This window comes from Nelumbo lutea, chromosome 3 (assembly GCF_056320005.1).
Source record: "Nelumbo lutea isolate HS-2025 chromosome 3, American lotus-T2T, whole genome shotgun sequence".
NCBI classification, from domain to species: Eukaryota; Viridiplantae; Streptophyta; class Magnoliopsida; order Proteales; family Nelumbonaceae; genus Nelumbo; species Nelumbo lutea.
In genome coordinates, this window is record NC_142686.1 from 113,234,196 (window position 1) to 113,257,261 (window position 23,066).

Below are 23,066 nucleotides of genomic sequence, written 5' to 3' on the forward strand. Positions count from 1 at the left end.
CTGATTTTCTAGCCAAACAAGACAAATAGGGATACTTTACACTAGGCTCAGCTGTAACTTTCTTTTAATCTGTTATATTTGTTTTTGATTTGGGGGAGGACACAACTCATGCCTCTCCAAGGGATGCTTGTGCTGGTTTAAGCTCTTGATATTAATAAAGTAATCATTAATCATTTATCAAAAAACAACTAAAAAATACAACACAATTGGGAATTGGTCTTTATTCAAGGTAGACAGATCATTGACCAAATGTTAATCGCCAATGAATGTGTGGAGGACTTAAAAAGAAGGAAGAAAGGTTTTGTGTGTAAGTTGGTTGGATCTTGAAAAAGCTTGTGACCTGGTGGATTGGTCTTTCCTTCTTGGGACTTTGAGATGCTATGGGTCTGGGGAGAGATGGTGTGGATGGATTGAAGGCTGCTTGAAGACTTGTCATTACTCAGTAGTGGTTAACAGTGTGGTCAAGGATTTTTTTTCCCACTTTTAACTTTTTTTATTTACCTTGGTTGTAGATGTGTGTAGTAGGCTTCCAAGAAGAGTTGATAGGATGGGTTTCTTTAAAAGCCGGAGGATAGGAAGCTTTGGATTAGTAGTTACACATCTACAGGTTGTAGATGATTACTATCATTTTTTGTGAGGGTGGGGATCCTAGTTGGCAAGATACTTGAAGTGGGTGGTGAAGTTGTTTGAATCTCTCTCCAACTTGACCTTTGGAGTACTTAGGTTTGCCTCTAGGAGACAATCCAAGGGAAAGTAGGTTTTGGAGTCCAGTTATTGATAGTTGTGCTAAGAGGTTGGTTGTGTGGAAGAGAAACTATATCTCTTTAGGGGGATAAATTACATTAATCAAATCTACTCTAGCCAACCCCAACCTACCAGTTTACTACATGTCAACTGTAATCATTCATGGAGAGAGAGAGAGACGAGAGAGAGAAAAAGAAGAGAAGAGAGAAAAGAGGAGAAGAGGAAGATATGATTGAGAGACACGAACAAAAAAACTCTTCTGGCACTCCCTAGTAACAAACTAATAAAAAAGAAAGAAACTAACGGGCTGACAGCATCTTAGGCTAACAGCACACTAACAGCAACTATAAAATAACAATTAAATAATCCTCACAACACTCCCCCTCAAGTTGGGCTGAATATGTCTATCATGCCCACCTTGTCTCAACTCATTGTGTCGTGAGTATGGAAGTCCTTTTGTGAGGACATCAGCGAGTTGTTCCTTGGAGTTGACATAAGGGATGCAAATTTCTCTTTTTTCCAATTTTTCCCTTAAGAAGTGTTTGTCCACCTCAATGTGCTTGGTCCTCTCATGTAGGACAGGGTTGTTGGCGATGTTTCTGGCTGCTTTGTTGTCATAGCAAAGAGACATAGGATTATGAACAACAACTCCAAGCTCCCCTAGAAGATTTTTTAGCCAAAGTACTTCAGCCACCCCATGTGCCATAGCTCTATATTCAGCTTTAGCACTTGACCTTGCTACCACACTTTGTTTCTTGCTTTTCCAGGTCACTAGGTTTCCTCATACAAATGTGCAATAACCACTTGTGGACTTTCTATCATCCACAACACCTGCCCAATCAGCATCTGTAAAGACTTCCACCTTTAGGTGATTATGTTTACTGAATAGTAGACCTATTCCGGGATACTTTTTTAAGTATCTAAGAACTCTCTCTACTACCTCCATGTGTGGTTTCTTAGGAGAGTGCATGAATTGGCTTAGAACCCCAACTGAATAGGCAATGTCTGGACGGGTCATGGACAAACAAATCAACTTTACCACTAACCTTTGGAACTGTTTCACATCTTTCAAAGGTTCACCATCACAGTCACCCAACTTGTGATCAACATCCATGGGAGTATCTGCTGGCCTTGCGCCTAATTTGCCTGTGTCTTGTAATAGATCAATGGTGTATTTCCTTTGAGAAATGAAGATACCTCTTTCTGAGCGGGCGACTTCAATTCCAAGGAAATACTTTAAGGGACCTAAATCTTTCACTTCAAATTTAGATGCAAGGAATTGTTTCAATTTTTGTATTTTTGATCTCCAATTTCTTGTAATGATGATATCATCCACATACACTATCAATACAACAACATGTTCCTAACAGTGTCGGTTGCTCAATGTTTGGCTGCTCCACATCTCTATCATATTGCTGATATCTACAGCGTGTACATTGGAAGACACGAAAGGGAGCAAGGACCGAAATAAAAGGAAGAGAGACTTGGCGGACCTGAACCTACTTCTCTTCCACACTACTACTCTCCCCCTGAGGAGAAGCGGGGAAGAGCGGTTCAGACTCAAATAAAGACGCATCCATAGACACAAAAAACTTGTGACTAACGGGATCAAAGCACCGATACCCTTTTTGAGAGGAGGGATACCCCAGAAAGATACAAGGAATGGACCGAGGGTCTAACTTACCTTGAGACGGAGACAAATCATGGACAAAGGCACAACAACAAAAAAAACTCTCATGAGAATGGAAAATAAAGGGGACTGAGGGAACAACAACTGATGAGGGGCCATGTAGTTCAGCACTCTGAAGGGCATGCAATTGATGACATAAGCAGCTGCAAGTATAGCATCCATCCAAAAACTTTTTGGAACATTCATGTGTAACATCATCCCGCGAGCTACCTCAAAGAGGTGTCTGTTTTTTCTTTCTGCAACACCATTTTGTTGTGGTGTTCTTACGCATGAGCTCCTATGAATAGATTCGTGGGAGGCAAAGAACTCATTGAGCTCACATGGAAATATTCTTTTGCATTGTCTGATTGGAGGATCTGTATTTCAACATGGAATTGCGTAAATACCATCCTCTAGAAGTCTTTCACAATCTTTGGAACTTCGTCTCTACTACGCATAGGGAATACCCATGTATAGCGAGAGAAGTCATCGACCAATGTGATAAAGTACTTATATCCGCCCTCAGAGATTATAGTAGTAGGTCCCCATACATCAGAATACACAACATGAAAATGAACACTTGATCTTTTATTATTTGAGTGAAAAGTTTTTCTACATTGTTTGCTCAACTGACACGTTTGACACTGGAACTCCGGTACTAAACATGACTTAAATAAAACCAGAAACAAAGACTTTACTATTTCAAAAGAAGCATGACCTAACCGACTATGCCACAAAAAAAATTGACTCTTATTTGATTGACTATATGAATCCGAGGATGACACCGAGAGACCAACTTTGTTGTCAAGAATGTAGAGACCATCCACTAGGCTCCCTCTACCAATCGTCCTCCCAGAAGTTAGATCCAAAAAAACACATGAACCAGGAAAAAAAGTTACACTACAGTTTAAAGAGTTTGTGATACTACTGATTGAAAGAAAATTTATAGGAAGTTGAGGGACATGCAATACACGATTCAGGTTAAGGCCATGGGGAAGAGATATTGATCCTTGGCCTACAATGGAGGAGAATGATCCATCTGCAAGCTTCACTTTATCCCTTCCTGACAAAAGGCTATAAGTCTGAAACAAGTTCGGCTTACCGATCATGTGGTTAGAGGCCCCTGAGTCAATGATCCAAGGGGAACTAGTGGTAGTAGTGACATGAAATGCAGAAGCCGCATTACCTGATGTTGACGCAAATGATGTAGGAGTACCAGTGATTGAACTATCCATCTGTCGCAAAGCCCTACCATATGACTCCAAGCGGTCTCTGAAGGAATTCATGATATCTTCCTTGGGGTCAACAACCTAAGTATCTTGGGTTGCCACATGTGTTGCATTATGTGTTGTGTTCGTCTTCTTTTGACCTTGCCCTTTACCCTGTTCTTGGTTCTTAATTGCCCACTTGGGTTTCCCATTAATGTCCCAACATGTGTCGCGTGTATGTCGTGAGCGCCGACAGTGGGTACAAAACAACTTGTCTTTATCATCAGCCTTCTTGGTGTCACTTTTCTTCCCCATGTTGTTATTACTCATTGCAGTCAATGCAACTTGTTGCTCCCCCTCGATTGTAACCATCACACTCCGCCTACTTTCTTCAGATTGAACAAAGGCATATACCTCGTGAACCGACGACAACTCTTTACTTCCTAAGATTTGTACTCTCAAGAGTTCATAGACAGGGTTTTAGTCCCAACAAGAAGGCAAACACACGCTGCTGAGAAACCAGCTTCCTGTAGGTCTTAGCATCATCATCATGTTTCCACTCTATAGCCTGATAATGATTCAATTCTTTCCATACGGAAGTAAGGGCTAAATAATAGGTAGACAAACTACAATTTCCCTGTATACAGGTTGAGGATTCAGGTTGCAACTGGTAAACCTTGGCATAATGCCTTTGCTCAGAATAGGTGGTTTTGGCCTGTCCCCAAATCTCACTAGCGGTGTCTGCCCACATAAAGTTCTTCTTCACATCAGGTTCCATGGCTGCAAAGAGCCAAGACATCACCATATTGTTTTCTTGGTCCCACCTATCATGCTCAGCTGTCTCACTCTTGAGTTCTTTCACCCTTCCATTTATGTAACCAGCTTTTCCCCTTGCTGTTACATAAAGTTTTACACTTTTAGCCCACTCCATGTAATTTAGACCATTTAGAAGGGTAATGGGCATGGGAAACATCATGTTTTCACTACCCATACCAGTTGTGTTGCGGGTTGGTGTAACCCCCGATGAAGTTGAATCATAGTTTGCCATAGAGTACTGCTGAATCAGACCAAATCCCACACAACTACACAACAGCCACAATCAGAATACCAACCCCCAAGAAATTTACTTCTGGAATGTGGAAAAACAAAGAACTACTGAAATCAACTCAGTGATGGTTCAGCCATTAAAACAGCCCAGTAATCAATCTAGCACCAGCCATTAGAATAGTATACTAGTAGTAATTCGACTACAACACATGCAATCTAAAAGTCCAGCATCTAAACGAAGGTATAAAACCAAAAAAGTAAGGCCTTCACACTATTGGCCATAGAAAAACACAAGAACACATACCCTATCCAGCACCTGTATGAAGGTGCCAACCCAGAAATTAACCTCACAACATCGAACGGACAAGGAAGGGAGTCTTTACTGCATCACCCTTCTTCTGCTAGGGTCTCCTTGATGTTACGACCAAGGAAGAACCCAAAGGAAGAGCCGCAAGTGGCCTGCTAGGGTTTCTCTGTCTTCAACGTCCAAGAAATCAAAGAAGAAAGCGAATGAAGCATGTTCAGATGGGAGAATTAGGTTTTTATAGCCCAGAACCTTGCTCTGATACCATGTAATCATTCATGGAGAGAGAGAGACGAGAGAGAGAAAGAGAAGAGAAGAGAAGAGAAGAGAGAAAAGAGGAAAAGAGGAAGATATGATTGAGAGACACGAACAAAAAAACTCCTCTGTCTGCTGCCAATTTAGTTATTTATATTAACTTAATATAAAAGGAATGGGAGATTACACGTATGCCCCTGGTGGCACTCCCTAGTAACAAACTAACAAAAAAGAAAGAAACTAACTGGCTGACAGCATCTTATGCTGACAGCACACTAACAGCAACTGTAAAATAACAATTAAATAATCCTCACAACATCAACCTTTAAGGTGTCACAAAGGGAGGTTTTGAAGGTAGAAAAAAATCATGAGGGACTTCTTGTGGGAGCTTAAGGAGGATAGGAAGGATCACTTGGTTACATGGGAAATTGTTTGCAAGAGCAAGGAGCAAGAGGGGTTCAGGCTAGGGAACCTAGGGGAAAAAATAGCTTTGTTGGGCAAGTGGTTGTGGAGGTGGCCTTTGGAGGGGGAGAGACTCTAGCATGAGGTGATTGAAAGTATTCATGGATGTGTTGGCAATGGTTGGGATGTGGGTGTCTCTCAGTGGGAAACCATGGCTTCTCCCTAGAAAGCCATACATGGCATTCTTCCCCAATTCTTAAGCTTTATAAGGTATGGCGCATGTATTGGGGACAAAGTTTTGTTCTAGGAAGATCTCTGGGTTGGAAACTCTACTCTTAAGGACCTTTTTCCTTCCTTGTACTCTGTTTGTCCTCAAGAATGAACCTATACAACATTTTGCTTCCTTTTCTCCTTCAATTGGTGTCAATTGTAGTGTTTTTAAAATTCTACGATTTACGATCCATATCGAATTGTTAGCAGAACAATACATATCGTATACAATAATCGTATTTTGAAAAAATCGTGCGATTTGTAGTCAAATTGTTAGACTGAATCGTAAATCGTGATTTTTAAACAATTTGAGCAGTTAATCAATTAAAGTGCTTTTAGGAGGAAAGGACTGCAAAGTCCTATTTTAAAGTTTTACTTTTATAAATGAGGGGTAATATTGTCATTTTAATGATTAAGGGTTATTTGTCTCATCAAGCTACCGAACAAGACTTACCTCCAAATGAAAATGCCTGGGCGGGAGAGAAAAGAAACCATTCTCCATTTTGAAGACCACCAATGCTTCACTCTACCACCAAAAACCACCAAAGCCTCTTCTTCTTCTTTGGTAGACTCTTCTTGTTCTTTGACGCCAAAACAGGGGCTCTGCCCTTCTATTTTTTATTCTGTTTCAACACTAAAATAGGGCCTCCGCTCTTCATATTCTTCCTCTTATACAAATATTTTGCCCAAGGTTCAAAATATCGATACGCCTGATATGCCGGTAGGGCCGGTTTAGGGCTCCACCCCCTGAACCGGTCAGACCCCCGATACACCCACTATAGGGGCGTATCGGAGGGGTCCCGGAACGATACGTATCGGCCGATACGTGTCGATACTTTGAGCCTTGATTTTTCCCCTTCATCTTTAGATGCAAAAAAGGAGAACTTTCTTCCTTATTTTCTCACACAAAAACAAGGGCTCTGACCTCTTATTGGTTTCTCTTTTTTTATACAAAAGAGGGGCTACTCCCCATTTTTTCCAATTTTTATTTGACACAAAAGGGGCTATGCCTTGTTTTTACCTATTTTTGTAATGTGAAACAGGAGCTCTACTCTATCGTGTTTTCAGCTATTTTAACATAAAAAACAGGGGCTCAACCCTGTTATTTTCTTCTCTCCTTTCCTTATGCTAAACAGGGTCTGCTCCTCATTTTCTCCCATTTTTTAACACAAAACAGGGGTTCTGCCCTATTGTTTTTTCATCCTCTTTTGTATGCAAAATAGAATCTGTACTCCATGGTTGTTTCGATAAGGCATTTGGCTTATAATTCGTTAACTCCTAATGTGAGTCTTTATAAATGAGTTATTATGTTGAATTATCATGTTCTTAGATGTGTGTCCCCTCCTCTCTCTCTTTCTCTCTCTCGTATTTTTCACGAATTGCATGTTTGACTTAATTATAAAAACTTGAAGTTGAAATTATAGTGAATTAGGGATTAGAAAACATTATGATTCTTTTCCCTTAAAAACTTGGAGATACGATCACAAGATAGGCAAATATTCAATAGTAGATTAGTAAGATCATAGGCTCACTATTACTACCTACATATATTGTGTCTATAGGTTGAAAATTAGTAGTCACTTTTCTATTTTTTTAGAGGTTTGGGTATCTCTTATAGTTATTTTGACAACTTTTAGAAAAATCAGAAAAATTCTTACCACTCACAATACGACTCGATTCAAACCTCTTTACGATTTACGATACAATTATGATTTTCAGAACATTGGTCAGTTGGGACTTAGGTTTGACAAGAGGTCTAAGGGGCCATGAGTTTGATCAAGATGCCTTACTAATAACCACCTTTTTCCCATTTATTAACATAAGTTTATTATTTCATTTATACTGTGCATGTAGTAGTATAATGCTTGTCCTGGTGTGGATAATCAGGTTTTGCAGTTGTTGAGGATACAAAATCTAGAATTATGGGATGGTTTTCCCTCTTGAAAATCTACTTCATCTCTATGTTACAATTCTTGGCTATATATAACAAATAACTATTTATTCACTTAGAACAAGGTGCTTACCAGAAAAAAGAAATTTGTTCATTCAAAATAGCTAATTACCTTATACAATAAGCAACTAGTTGTGTCCTGGCTTCTCAAGGATGATTTTGCCCATCCAATTTATTAAATATAATTATTGATTTTCTCCAATATTTTTGCCCTTAATTGATACATTAAATACACACTATGTTTTAGTAACAATAACTGATTCTACTCATAAGTCTGGGTTACAAATTTGCCCTCAAAGTAAATGTCACATTTAATGGCTTAATGCTATTATTTATTATGTATTTCCATCTTTTTTCTCTTCAGATTCCGAAATCCATCCTTTTGCAGTTTTGCTCCACCTTTATAGTGGACACTTATAATTTGTATAAATTTTTAAAAAATTACAAAAGATTAAGAGGCCCTTCATGCGCTTACCCCTTATTCTATTATTTTTTTTGAAGATAAATAAAAAATGAAGTTTATTAGAGAAAAGGAAAAGGAGAGATTACAGCAGGGTGATAAGGAATCACCCAGCAAGGACAGACCCAAAATACAACAGACCCACCATAACAAAAGCCCCTAAAAACAGAGAATTAATCCTACAGACATACCAAAGCACCTTAAGAAACAAACCCATATACAATTACAAGTATCACAACAAAAATCACAGGGGTCCCTACCACCAACCCCTAAAACAAACAAGAGACTGAAACCCAGAACCTCCAAATCCTGCCAGAAAACACATGAAAAGAGCATCCTGAAACAATCCAACTGATGAAATGCTCGATTTAAACTTTATCCATTTCCTCATCATGTCCACTGCCTAATATAGTAATCTGTTTCTCATCTGGGTAACTTTCTTTATCTTTCTCCCTTTCTTTTTTAATCCTGCTCAATATACTCCCAGCTTCAGTCTGGCAAAAACATTTGAAACTTGTCTCTTTTGACTTGTTTTCTATCTTCTAAATTTTCTTACTGCATTAGGGCATTTCTCCCCCCTTGTAGATCCCTTCATTTGAGCATTAACTCTTCCAACTCAAATATGGCATTCTTCTCAAACAATTGATCTGCACTCAGGTCTCTTCTCTACCCTTCCCCTCCTCTACATCTCCAACTATCTTTAAACTTCCAAACTCCTTAGTTGTCCCTGAACCAGAAATCAGAATCAGCCGCCCCCTTAATCTTCTCTTTCGTCTGGACTCTAGTATTTTCACCTCCCTAAAAGCTTCCTTTGCAAAATCCTCTCCCCCCAAGAAGAATACACCCAACAATTTACTGACCCTCACCCCCGTGTTCAGCACCCTTCCCAGATCCACATATTTCTCAACTTCACGACTCTCATCTATGACTACTTGTTCCTCCTCTGTACCTGTTGCTCCATCCTCTTCACCTGATCCTACATTCTCTAGCAAAGGCCTGGTTCTGCATTTTTGTTTCCTTATGTAGACTCTTGACAAAGACTTTTTCTTTTCCTCATCTTCTTCATCAATGATCTCTACTTCTTCCCTAGAGACCTGGAGGCCACCATTTTCCATCTCAAGCCTGTTTGAACTTTGTCCCTCTCCCCCCCTCCTCCATGTTCATTCAACCCCAAACTGTTCTCCCTTCCACCCTCTTTTTTTTTTTCAAAATCCAGCTCTTCAAATATGTTTAAGTCATCTTCTCCCGCATTGTCATCTTCTTTCATGAAAATTTCTCCTAGCTGAATCCACTCCATGACCTTGGATTCTGATCTTCCAATGCAGAATTTCCTTTCTGATGCCTCCCTTGCATCTAGTTCAATCTCATCGGAGGAAGCCAAAATTCGTAAGCCTAAAAAATTGGAGCACTCACCTGATCTTTCGTTGTTACGAGGAGGTTTCTCAGATTCATCTTTTTCATTTTTATGAGGAGACTCACTGGGATTATTCGGCAAGTTGCTAAAAGACCCCTGAAACCTACCTAGTTCAGACCACTCGCCCCTATGACCTGAACCGCTCTCTTTTCCTGGTTCGAAGTCTAGCTTAATCGGGTCAGATAACAAAACCGACATTAAACTATCCACCCACTTTTGTTTCTCAAGCTCAACATCCCCTTTCTCAAAATCATTTAAACTTTGGAACCTCCCCGATGAGTGGAGATTGTTCAAAACTTCCTTCGTGGCTTCGCCCCTTTATCTTCCATGCCTATCACATTAGCGTCTCTCTTCCGATCTTTGTCTGCCATGTGGTCCACGCCCTACCTCGTCACCTCCGTCTCCAACCTCTCGCCCTTCCCCCCACAGCAACGCTTCGTGCTCAGACACAATCCAGACCGTCGTCCAAGCTCCATCTATGAAGACATCAATTGAACAAGGAATTTCATCTGGCTTCACTCCAGCAATTTTCATCGCCGCATAGCAGAGATTTGTGGTGTTACAAGATATGAATATCCCTCCTATCGCCATTGCTACCTTCTCCAGCACCGGTTTCTTCCACAGATTGAAAGGGAATCCAACCAATCTGATGGCAAAGGCTTCAGTATGAAACACCTTGCTGTTACAGGTGGCAGTCCATTTCTTCACAAGAACGATGCCCAACTCAGTTTCAAGCCTGTCAAAATCCACTGTTTTTTCTTCGAAATGCAATATTGCCCGTCTTCTATCAAATGGGAATATCTTAACTCCTGCCATTTGAATTTTCTTTTTCAGCTTATCCAGAATAACTCCCCAGTCTGTAATCTCCTTTCCTGCTTCCAAGGATCATTCTTCTTTCCCACCCTCTGTGTTTCCTTCCAATGTCAACCTTTGCACTTTGTTAACACAACTTACAATTACTTCTTGTTCTGCCACTATATTTTTGTTGCTTTGGTAGACTTCTCTGGTTAACATACCAACCTTCATCATCAGATATTCTTGCAACATCTGAGAGAACAACCTCCAACCCCTCCCCTGCTTTCCCTCCAGAAAACAAACCATTTGTTTTCTATTATCTCCAAAAAAAACTCTGTTACAGCCACAAACCAACCTTTCTGGTTGTATTTCAAAGCCACCTGATACCTTCTTCTTGAAACTTCCACAGAACCCATCCAACCATTTTTCTTCACCGTGTAGCTTCTCCTGTTAGGAAGATAGTTGCCCTTCCTTTTTCTCTTAATTTCAGCACTGAAAGGTTTTTGCTCTTTCCTTCTTCGAAGACCAATTTCTTCGTTTCAATCAAGGTCTCGAATCTCCAACTTCTCTCTAGATTCCCCATACTCTCCAACTTAGGCACCATACCGTTGTTGGATAATTCACTCATTCACTACACCTTTATGGTGGATAGCTATGATATAGTGTACAAATTTTTCAAAATAATAAAGGATTGTTACATCTAGTCATATTCAGGTTCAGAAAACCAGGGCAGAAACATGTTATTGCCAAACAATACTAGAAAAAACTTACAGCATAACTAGGAAGATCAAACTTATTCAGATCTCCAACTGCATCAGCATCCTATAGAACAAAACAAATAAAATCAGAATGTATAAGGTTTCACTTAAAGGAAAAAACATCAACTTAATGACTTAACCACGTACAACAAAAACGGGAACCAACCTGATCATTAAAAGACACAATAAAAACAGCACACCAAGGAGATACCAACATGTGAAGAAAAAGACAGGAACACAATGAAAAAATAAAGAAGAAGAAAGAAGTAAATGTACCACAAGATTTGGCAAGTCATTCTCTAGTTGGTATCTTGACCTATAAAGTGGTTATGAATTACTTCAGTTACAGAATGTAATTATGATAATAATAACCAATAAAATTATCAACTAAGATCTTCCACTGTAAATTCCATTCAGACATTGTTAATTGATACATTTCAGAACAGGAAAAAAGAACAATAGAAAAGAAAAGAAAACATCACAACCTCTGAGACCAATGCCTGTATGTAGCAACTAAGCACAAAACAATCAAGACAATAATTAGGTTGCAAGTGATAATTGTAGTGGCACTAATTCGAGTTGGACCCTTCTTCTTTTTGCTCTGGAGCAGCAGCGCTTGAGGTTTGATCCTTGCCATCAGGTACAACCTTCACCTGTGAATTTCTGTGAAGTCCCTGCATGTGAATAAAACCTGAGTTAGGAAATAGGAATTTCACCAAGCACTCATGCCAAAATTTGTCACCAGATAAAAACAACACGGAGTTTTAACTAAAAGTCCAGAAGAAATGAAGAGTGTCCAATTCTATATCCATTTCCATTCTAGTTGAAGTTTGATAACTTTGTTGTCAGTGAAATACCCAAATATGATCTTACAGAACACAGACCAACAAACTCGAAAAACAAGGAGAAGAAAGTACAGAGCCTGAAGAATAGCCTGTAGTAATTTAGATTAGAAATACCTAGCTTTTTTCTTTATATTCAAAACTTAACTACTTAGCTGAAAAGAAAATGAAACAAAAGCAGTAGGAATCCTGCAAATAACCTGCTCAATAGCAAATAAACAGGCTCACGCTACTCAAGATGCCAAAAAAATGCACCTATCAAAAAAAGGATACCAAATAAATACATTTTACGGATACAGTTAACAGTATAAAAAGCTTTAATTCTCGTTTTTACTCATAAAATTGCACCAGAAATGAATAAAATAATATTAAGGGCAAAAACCATACAATAGCGTCGCATCATTCAATAAAAAGCGTAGCCCTTAAAAAAGAGAAAGAAGAATGAAAAGAGAGCAGAGCTTCCTTGAAAAAACGAAGAAACTCGGAAATGCTCAAAATGTTCAAAGAAAAAAAAAAAAAAAAAAACGAGAGAGAAGGGGGGGGGGGGGGAGAGAGAGAGAGAGAGAGAGAGATCTGTATATATGATTTCCAGCTTCATTTTCTATTTCAAAACTTTGCAGTTTGCACTGCCTTCACCAACAAATTTACTACTATTACTTAAAAGATAAGCGTTAATAGTTCGAGTCTTTTTTTCAACAAAATGTTTCCTCGAATCCAAAATATTCCCGTGGCAAACCTCGAAAACTCCAAAGGAAATCGTAGACCAATAGAAGTCCATTCCTAAATTTCATCTGATTAGCGACAAAACATGTCTGATAATCAGGAATGCCAATTCGATCAAAATCCAAACAAATCAGACAGATCCTGAGATAATCTCCAATGGTACATCCTTGAATCCAAACTTGCACGAAATAACAAATTTTACAAAAGACTAATATGCAGAATTTCTCCCATTTAAATCCTCATACAGGCATAAAGACACACTAATCGCAGGAGGGAAGGGGGAAAAAAAGAACTCGAAAAGCAAAATAGCTCAAATTCACTGCTCCAAAGCCGGGAAGGATAGTGAGAAAATACGAATCTATCAGACAAATGAAAAAACAGAAAGACTTCCAAGGCTCCAGGTTCAGATCCAAAATAAATGTCCATAAAAGCATTCGGACAATCTAACAAGAAAGCAGGGAAAGAGAGATGGTAAAAAAACCTGGCAATTTATGCAGGAAAAGAATAACGCCGAATTTCAAATAAAAAACGGAACCCTAAAAACAATAAACCAAAATCGAGAGAGAGAGAGAGAGAGAGAGAGAGCGAGAATAAATCTCCACCAAAACAAACAACATTATAAAAATTGATTATACCATAGAGAGAGAAGAGCACCTGAGGTCTGAGGACTGAGGCTGAAAATGGAACGAATCTAGTAGAAGGTAGAAGAGAGAGAAAGGTGATTAAGGCTTTTAGATGCTTTGACAGAGAGACTAGATTATTAGTAGATGACTAATCAAATTCTGTTGTTTTCTTTTCTTTGTTCCTGACTCTTCTCTCTTCCGACCTCCCGATATAGTGGTGAAGAAGAGCGAATGAATTATTGGCAGAGAAGGGTGGCGGAGATACAATACTCTTCAGTCCTTCAGATAAGTTCAAAAATCAGCTACTCCAGCTGGAGCAGCGCTGGGCTACAGCAATGCATCGAAGGCCGTGATTTCACGGTTTTAGCCCCTCGGCGTCCGATTCCTATATTTCGTAGACTTAAGAAAAGATTCCGATACAAGTATGAGATAATTTTGTAGAAAATTGATAATATATAAAAAACAGAAAATAAAGGGCAGGTTGGGAAATTGCAAGAAATAGATTTTTTTTGAAAAATAAACAAATAAAAAAGGAAAATATAGAAAAAACATAAAAATATAAAACTAAAAATTGCAAAAAGAAAATACAACAAGAGATATTGTGTTTTAACATTTCTATTTTATCTTTATGTTTTCTTCTTGTAGCCATCAAGCTCTGAATAAGCATTTTATTAATTTTATTTTTACCATTAAGTACGATGATGAGACTAGCAAAGTGTTGGAATCTAACTGTTGGATTTTTGCGACAAATGGAAGTTTGGCCAAAGCATAGGGTGGCAATTTGTAATTTAACTAGAAAAAACCTTTGCTCGTTTAAAAGAAGGTAATTGCTGAATCCTTGAATTTTAGTAATTGTAATCATCTCTTTTGAATTTTTTAATACATTTGCAAGTAGATTATCTTTCGTAGAATCATCTAGAAAAATGCATGAAAATGTCTAAAAAATCTATGCAATTACTATTAAGGTCGTTTTTTAATGGAGAAAAAACAATACAGACTTTATAAACAACAAAAACAAAGAGAATTCAGAATCCATTTGGTTTGCGAGAATAGGGTCTACAATCAGAATCATAATGGGTTATTTCGATTTCAACTGTTTGGTTGGGTGGAATTAGAATTTTGTTCCCATTCCTGTTGGAATGGCATTCCCCCATTTGAGGGAATGGCCATTCCCTACCCCTCCCTTAGGAATGAAATCTCATTCCTGTTGATTTTAATTTTCATTTTCATTCCTGTCTAAACCAAACAGACTATGAAAATGGACCATTCCGATTCCAATTCCGGATGATATCGATTCCGATTCTAACTATAAACCAAACAGACCCTTAAAGTTTTAGCTTTACCTTTGAGTGATTGATGTGAAGGGAAATTTTGGAAAATAAATCAATTTTAGAAAAGAGATTGGAAGAATTAAGTGTAGTGATTCATATGAAGAGAAAATTTGGAAAACAAAAGTTTTGTTAAAAGTAATTGCATGGGTATTTTGGACAATTTCATGCCTTTTTTAGAAAATTCTACCAAAAGGGGTCTATTTGCAATTATTTCATAAAGTTTAGTGAGGTTATTGCAATTACCAAACTTCAAGGGAAGTTCAGCAACAACCAAAACTTTAGGGGAGGCCTTAGCAAGCTACCCAAAAACAAAGAGGAAATAGTCCTAGTCATGATGGACAATATAGGCCACCACACACCTGCTTGTTCATAAAAATTTCCATACTTTATAGGGAAATTGTCTAAAACTCACCATGAGTTTTCAGTATTTCTCTTAAACTCACCACAACCTTTAAAAATGTCTAAAACTCACCATGTCACTAACTTGACGTTAAACAGACTAACGGGTGTTAATATATTACCATTTTAACCTTCATAGAAAAATATATAATATGTACAAAATAAATTAATGTGTGTTAATATATTACCATTTTAATATTTAGACATGAAAAAAAGGAAAAGTTCAAAAGATATTTTCAAATATAAAATACATAAAAACATAGAAATTGCAAAAAAATATAAAAAATTATTTTCAAATTATAGATGCTATAGAAATTCAAAAAACAAAATAAAAAAATAAAAAATTGTAGAAAAAACACCAAAATTTAGAAAAACACAGAAATTATAAATAATTAACAAAAAATACAGGAAAATCTATAGATTGTAGAAAATAGAAAATGTAAAAAAACATAAATTATTAAAAACATTGGAAATTATAACAAAACACTAAAAATGCAAAAAACAAGAAAATTGAAAACCGAAAAGATCATTTTTCCTCTAACTCACCATTCAAGGGTAATTTGGTCATGAAAACTATTATTTATGCTAACATGGGCACCTCTATTAAGAAGCATTAATGGTGCACTAACAGAATGTGGGTTTTGGAAAATAAAAACTTACTGACATGGTGAGTTTTAGACATTTTGAAAAGTTGTGGTGAGATTAAGGGAAATGTTGAAAAGGCAAATCAATATTCTTAGTTTCACAAATGTCATAGATAAAAGTTACCTTTTAGAGAAAACTACCCCTGATTCTTTAAGGGTAAATTACAAAAACCTTTCCTATAATTTTTGACCATTTTTTAAAACCTCCTTTGAAGTTTGGTGATTGCAATTACATACCCTGAGCTTTATGACACAATTATAAATAGACCCCCTTGTTAGAATCATCTAACAAGAGGCACAAAAATGTCCAAAATACCCATGCAATTACTATTGGGGCCGGTTTCTACAAAAAAAAATAAAAAAAAAATAATACAAACTTTATAAGCAACAAAAAGGAGAATTTAAAGTAGCAGCTTTACCTTTGAAATATTGATATGAAGGGCAAACTTAGCAAATAAATCAATTTCAGAAAGAAAGAAAAAAAGATTGGAAGGGGTTGGACTAACAATTCAAAGGTTATGGGTATTTTGGACATTTTCATACATCTTTTTAGAGAATTCTAACAAAGGGGCACTTACAACTATGTCAAAAAGTTCAGGGGATGTTTCAGAGATTTACCCATTTTTTTAAAGGAACTATAATTTTGTAGAGTTGAATTGGTGAATGATATGTATCGTCACATCACACATAAGAGTTACTTCAATTTGATGTTTTTGCAAACAACCCTCACACATGCATTTTCTAAGGTATGCACATTTCACCATATAATGGCCTTGAATAACAACCTTATGCCAATTTATATTGATCAATCCAAAATGTTTCATGTAGAAACAACAAAGGTAATTGATGGTGCGCAATCTGGCCGGTCCTATCTGTCAACAATTTCATGCACTCACTCCTAAGCTTCTGTCAGGTCGGGTATGATTACCTGCGCTTCTGCCAGTTCGGGTGTCCTCACCTCTGCTGGGGCAGAACTGCCACTGCTCTCTTTGTCGGAGCCGTCTCTGTAACTGGAGATGGCGGTGGCAAGTGGCGGTGGTAGGTGGTCGTTGGAATGCGGCTGTCAAGCGTCAGGACCCAAGTCAATCAGGTGCGCCACCTCTAGATACAGACTCCTTCGTTGTCAGGTATGGTGCGGTTGTTCAGTTCATCGTCCCGGAGGCAAAGTGCTAGAGTGGTGTGCGAGGTGAAGTCTTGAGTTCGGATAGAGATGTGGCCCGAACTGCCATGGGGCGGGTCAGTTCGGGTTGTTGCCTTTTGTGCTTGTAAGGCTTGGGGTCCAAGGGAGAGCTCGGGTTCCTTGTGGGGAGTTCGGACCGCGGGTTCCTCTTTTCGGAGCTCGTGTCTTGGGCGTACTGTTGTGTCGAGCAGCTGTCTTCCCACGTGTTGAGTGGTTACGAGGTCGGGCCAAATCTTCCTTCATCAATTGCCCCCCACTCCTCGCACACGGGGACTTGCCCTGGCGCGGGGAGTTCACGAGGTGGCGGGTGGATTTGACCCATACTTCGGACTGGTTTGACTGATGGTGTGGAGTAAGCGTTCGTCAGGGTTCAAGGTTTCTCGAGCGCCAAAAAGTCGGGAAATGCGCCGATCCATCTATAAATGCTGACAGACGTGACAATGCGCGCTTATTTCAAAATTTAAAAAATACGTCGCTGGGAGACATGATAGCGGGCGTTATTTCAAAATTTTAAAAAATGTGTCGCTGCTCTCTTTAATGCAGGGAGACGTGTGTCGGTGCTCTTTCAGTTTCGAGTGATGTACGGTCAGTCACGTCTCGGTCTCAGGAGACGTGCGGTCAGCGCGACTGCGGTCCATTGGATTGGCCTTGATCAGAGCCGTTGGTTCTCGGCTACTGTGGGTATAAATAGTGGGGGACCACATTTGCTTTTCTTTGCCATTCTCTCGCATTTTGCTTCTTGAGCTCACATCCAAGTTTTTTAGCTCACGTCCAAGTTTCCGTAGTTCGTTTGCCTTTTCTGGGTGAGTCTTCTTTCTTCCTGGTATCCTTTTCCTCCTGATGTCTAGCTCAGACAGCTCAGACAATTCTTCGAGGGGTTCAGATGCAGGTTCTACGAATCGAGTCGCATCCCTCGACAGCCTTAGTGAACCCGAGGTAGAGCTCAAGGAGGAGCTTGAACCTGTAGGCCGAGTCGCCTCTGCTAGTTTGGCGTCCTCCTCCCGTCGAGGTCAGAAGTTAGACAAGTTTGAGCCCTCGACCATGATGCCTAAGGGGCTTCAGTCCCTTATTACCTAGTTCAACTTGCCTAGGGAGTACACCTACTTCATACCCTCGGGCTATTTTCCTTGGGAACATGGTCCTAATGAGATCGTTATATTCCGAGAGCAGCTTGTGGCTGGGTTGCGCCTGCCTTTCCACCCCCTTGTTGTCGAGGTTATGAACCACTTCGGCGTTACTATCGGCCAGCTTCACCCGAATTCTATCCGTAACTTGGTGGGAACAATCTCCCTATTTTGCGAGCAGGTCTTGCCTTTAGACCTGGAGATCTTTTCTTCAATTTTAATGCTTAAGAAGCAAGCGGGTCCCCTTCCCGGGTGAAGGTGGGCGTATTACTTGTCTCCTCGCCTGGGGTTTAAGCTTTTACATGATCTTGCCAATAAGGTCCCGACGTGGAAACGAGACTACTTCGGGGTGTGAAGTGCATTGGGGTGGCCGTTCCAAACTGGGTGGGGGATGACTGCCCCTGATGCATGTGTTACGCTTGATAAGGAGACGACGAAGGGCCTCTGGGAATGGGCACGGCTTGGGCTAAAATGCCACCATTATCTGACGGAGGCCAAGCTCATCGAGGCCGGTCTTAGTTCGGGTAAGTTCCTTACTTAGAGGCTTGCCTTTTGTTTTGTTTTGTTCTTTCGTTTTTCTAATGCCGAGCTCTTTTTTGCAGGTGTGATGGACTCAGAGAAGACTTGTGGTGGGAACCTGTTTCACGCCATGAAGAGGAGGAAGCAAGTCGCCAACCAAACTCGCGCCGAACTGCCCCGAGATGCGGAGCCCGAGGTACCAGACTACCCGTTAGTGGATCCACCCAAGGAGCCCGAGATGGCCCCTCCAATGCAAGAAGCAACAGGGGCCCCTTATGCCGAGGCTACTTACACGGGGGCTCCTGCTTACTCTGAGTCTGCTTATACGCGAGCTAGGCCTTTAGGCTCGGGAGCCCAAGGCGAGTTCAGGAGCGTATTGTCACCGAACCACGCTCTTCAGAAGAGTAGGGAGGCCATTTATCCTAAGGAGGTCGTGGCATGGACCGAGCTCCCTTTGAACCAGGTAGTTTGTCGTGCTGCTACTCACGCCATGGTGGTAAGTCAATGATTTTTTGTCGAGCTCTTTGCTTTTATCTTTCTTGCTATCGTTCTTTTGATCATTTATTTTTCCTTTTGGTAGGTGAATTCTTCTATCCATGCCTTAGCGGCTTAAGTGGAAAGGAGCTCAAGGCAGGCGTGAGCTGCCGAAGAGGCTTCCCATGCTGCCGATGCAGCTTCCCGAGCTGCTGAGGCGGCCTCTCGCGCTGCACAGGCCAGGCTGGCGAGGTCTCGGAGAGATACCGAGGCCATGGGAGTTGTGGTGAAGCACATGGCGGACCTGAGGCTGGACTTGCAGCATCAGGTTGAATACCTTCAAGAGGATATTAGGGAGAGGATGGAGATCTTTTCTTAGGGCATCAATGATGCCAAGAAGAAGGCCGTCGATTAATATATCGCCTCGCCGCGTTTTGACGACATGATGGTGGGCTTGTACAAAAGGGGCCTTAAATTGAGCCGGTGGATGATATGGAATACATACCCCAATCTCGATATTAGCGCCATAACCACTTCGCGCATTACTCAGGAGATGGCCAATGCTGCTGACGATGAGCCGGATTCTGAAGACGAGGAAGGACCTTCGGGCGTCGTTGAAGTGCCTTTTGATGGTGAAGAAGCACCTCTGGGCCTGTGAGCTCACTTTTCTATTTTTTTTTAATGTAAACAAAGTATCTTGCAATGGAATGTCTTCTTTTGGTTAAGTGTTGTTGTCACTCTTTTTTCCGAACTGACCATATGTCGATGCCTCTATTAGTCCGTTGTTGGCACTTTGCTTGAGTTTTTAGTTGGCATTTTTTGCCAATGGAATGTTCATCTTTTGGTTAAGTGTTATTGTCACTCTTTCTTCCGAACTAACCATATTGCCGAACTAACCATATGCCGATGCCCCTATTAGTTCGTTGTTGCCACTTTGCCTGAGTTTTTAGTTGGCATTTTTTGCTTTTGCTTGCCCGTGCTGAGGTCCTTGTTAGCTCGACATCCTAACCCTTTGGCTCTGGTAGCGATTTGGTCCACTTCGCTTGGTGATCTATAGGTAGTATCTTCTTAAGTTAACGACGTTCCAAGCTCGGGGTACTTGTTTGCCCTCTAAGGTTTCGAGCTCGTATGCCCCCCAGAGCGCTCTCTTTACACGGTAGGGCCCTTCCCAATTCGGTCCAAGTTTGCCCATGCCGGATTCGGGTGCAATCTTACGGAGGACCAGGTCGTCGACGAAGAAGTTCTGCTTTTTTACTATGGTGTTGTAGTACCGAATTACTCTTTGCTGGTAAGTTGCGGTCCGGATGTATGCGAGGTCTCTTACCTCGTCCAGTAGATCGAGGTTGGTGCGCAACTCATCTCCGTTTGACTGATCGTCGTATGCTTCTAGTCATAGTGTAGGTATTTCAATCTCCGTCGGGATTACCGCTTCGGTGCCATAGGTGAGGTTAAAGGGGGTTTCTCCCGTGGCGGTTTTTTCCGTAGTTCGGTGAGCCCATAGAACACTTGGTAGCTCGTCCACCCACAACCCTTTAGCTCGGTCTAGTCGCGCTTTCAGTCCGCGGAGGATAGCTCTGTTCATTACTTTTGTTTGACTATTTGCCTACAGGTGCGTGACCGATGTGAAGTTCTATTGAATCCTCATATCTTGGCACCATTCCTGAAACTTGATATCTTCGAACTGCTTGCCATTGTCGGAGATCAGTACCCAAGGTAACCCGAAGCGACATACTATGTTCTTCCAAAAGAAGTTTTATATGTTTTGAGTTGTAACTGTTGTGAGAGTTTCAGCTTCTACCCACTTTGTGAAGTAATCTACTGCCACCACTAGGAACTTCCTCCCACCTATTGCTGGCGGGAATGACCCCAGGAGGTCGATGCCCCATTGCGCAAAGGGCCATGGACTGGTGAGGTACTTGAGGTCGGCGGCAGGCTGATGGTGGATATTGGCATGCTTCTGACACTTACAGCATTTTCTGATGAGCTCAACGGCCTCTGCCTTCATCGTTGGCCAGTAGTATCCTTGTTGAAGTGCCTTTTGGGTGAGGGCCCTGCCTCCCAAGTGTCCGCCGCACAAACCTTCATGAGTGTCACAGAGTACGAGCTCGACCTTGGCAGGTCGCATGCAATGCAGGCAGGGGAGCGTGTAGGACCGTCAATACAACCATTCGTCTATTATGACATATTTGGCTACCTAGCGCTGCACCCTCCTGGCTGCATTGCGATCTGCAGGGAGGGTCCCGTCAAGCAAGAAGCTCGCGAGTGGGTCGATCCAGCTCGGCTCTGCTTCAAGGACGGGAGAGACCTCCTTTGCCCCCCCCCCCCGAGAATGCTATGCCAAGGTAAGTCCTCTATGTACACGGTTCTCATGACGTTGTAACTCATGCTGGCTAACCGGGACAGGGCGTCGGCCTCAGTGTTCTCTGACCTTGGGATTTGCCTGATGAAGTGTGATTGGAAGTTGAGCAGAGCCTCCTTTACTTTTGCCAGGTAGGCGATCATATTTAGCTCACGTTCTTTGTATTCGCTTGTAACATGGTTGACCACAAGCTGAGAATCACTGCAAATGACTATGCGTATTCCAATTTCGTGCCACCCGAGCCATGCAACACTATTCCAGCCCCGCTACCCCGCTGGTTCGAGGAGCCATCTACGTGAAGGATCCAGAGCTCCTCATCCCAGTTCGCGTTTGGCCTAACCAGGAGAGATGCCACCCTGGCTGCTACTTCACAGGGTTCAGACTCTATTGGCTTGGGAGCTCCGGGCTCACCCGAACTGGGGATCTCGGGCTTAACCGGCCTACAGGCTTCGAGGCTAAATGTGCACTCGACAACGAAATCTGCCAAGGCTTGGGCCTTAATAGCAGTTCGTGGCTTATACTGGATGTCGTACTCGCTGAGCTCGATGGCCCACTTTGTCAGTCGATCGGAAACCTCAGGCTTGAGTAAGACTTGCCTCAGAGGTTTGTCTGTCAAGACGATGACAGTGTGAGCCTGGAAATATGGGTGGAGTTTCCGAGCTACAATTTTCAATGCGTATGCCAGCTTTTCTATTTGCGGGTATCTCACCTCTGCTCCCTGCAGAATTTTACTAACATAATAGATGGGTTGTTGGACCCAATCTACTTCTTTTATTAGTACAGAACTGACCACCTCGTCGCTTGCCGAGAGGTACAGTTCTAAGACCTCGCCCTCCTTGGGCCTGATTAAGATTGGCACACCAGCGAGGTAGTTTTTTAGTTTGTCGAATGTGAACTGGCAGTCTCGGGTCCATTCGAATCCTTTGCCTTTGATTGCTTTAAAGAAAGGCAGACAGTGGTCTGCCGATTTGGACATGAAGCGGCTCAGAGCAGCTATGCGGCCGTTTAGCCTTTGAACCTCTTTTACTTTTCGGGGTGGTCTCATATCAAGGATGGCCTTTATCTTGTCCGGGTTGGCCTCAATGCCGCGCCGGTTGACAATGTACCCTCGGAACTTACCTGAGGTGACATCGAAGACACACTTGTTTGGGTTCAGTTTCATGCTAAATTGACGCAGAATTTGGAAGACAGAATCTAAGTCTTGTATTAATTCCTGTGAAAACTGTGTCTTGACGACCATGTCGTCTACATAACATTCTATTTTCGTGCCAATTAAGGGCCGAAAACAGCTTATTCACAAGTCTTTGGAAAGTTGCCCTAGCATTCTTCAGTCTGAAGGGCATGACCTTGTAACAGTACAGGCTGAACTCGGTTATGAAGGTGGTTTTTTCCTCATCGGACTGGTCCATCCTGATTTGGTTGTAACCTGAGTAGGCGTCCAAGAAGCTTAGCGACTCATGTCCCGAGGTCGCATCCACTAGGCGGTCAATTCTAGGGAGGGGGAAGCAATCTTTCGGGTAGGCTCGGTTCAGGTTGGTGTAGTCGACGCACATGCGCCGCTTGCCGTTTGC

General features: G+C 41.2%; 1 protein-coding gene across 4 annotated transcripts in view; it reads right to left on the bottom strand.

Annotated features, from left to right (window-relative positions):
* Positions 1–13,891, bottom strand: part of LOC148867734 (peptidyl-prolyl cis-trans isomerase CYP21-4-like) — a 36,467-nt gene extending 22,576 nt beyond the window's left edge. Inside the window, exons 1-5 of one of the 4 annotated variants that reach the window (XM_088976942.1) lie at positions 13,497–13,834; positions 12,320–12,374; positions 11,763–11,951; positions 11,554–11,593; positions 11,291–11,341 (exon numbers count right to left, since the gene is read on the bottom strand). In XM_088976942.1, the coding sequence (XP_088833068.1) occupies positions 11,291–11,341; positions 11,554–11,593; positions 11,763–11,914 (243 nt within the window). In that variant the 5' untranslated portion in view covers positions 11,915–11,951; positions 12,320–12,374; positions 13,497–13,834. The other 3 variants (XM_088976943.1, XM_088976944.1, XM_088976941.1) reach the window with 3 other exon arrangements.
* Positions 13,892–23,066: the final 9,175 nt, after the last annotated feature.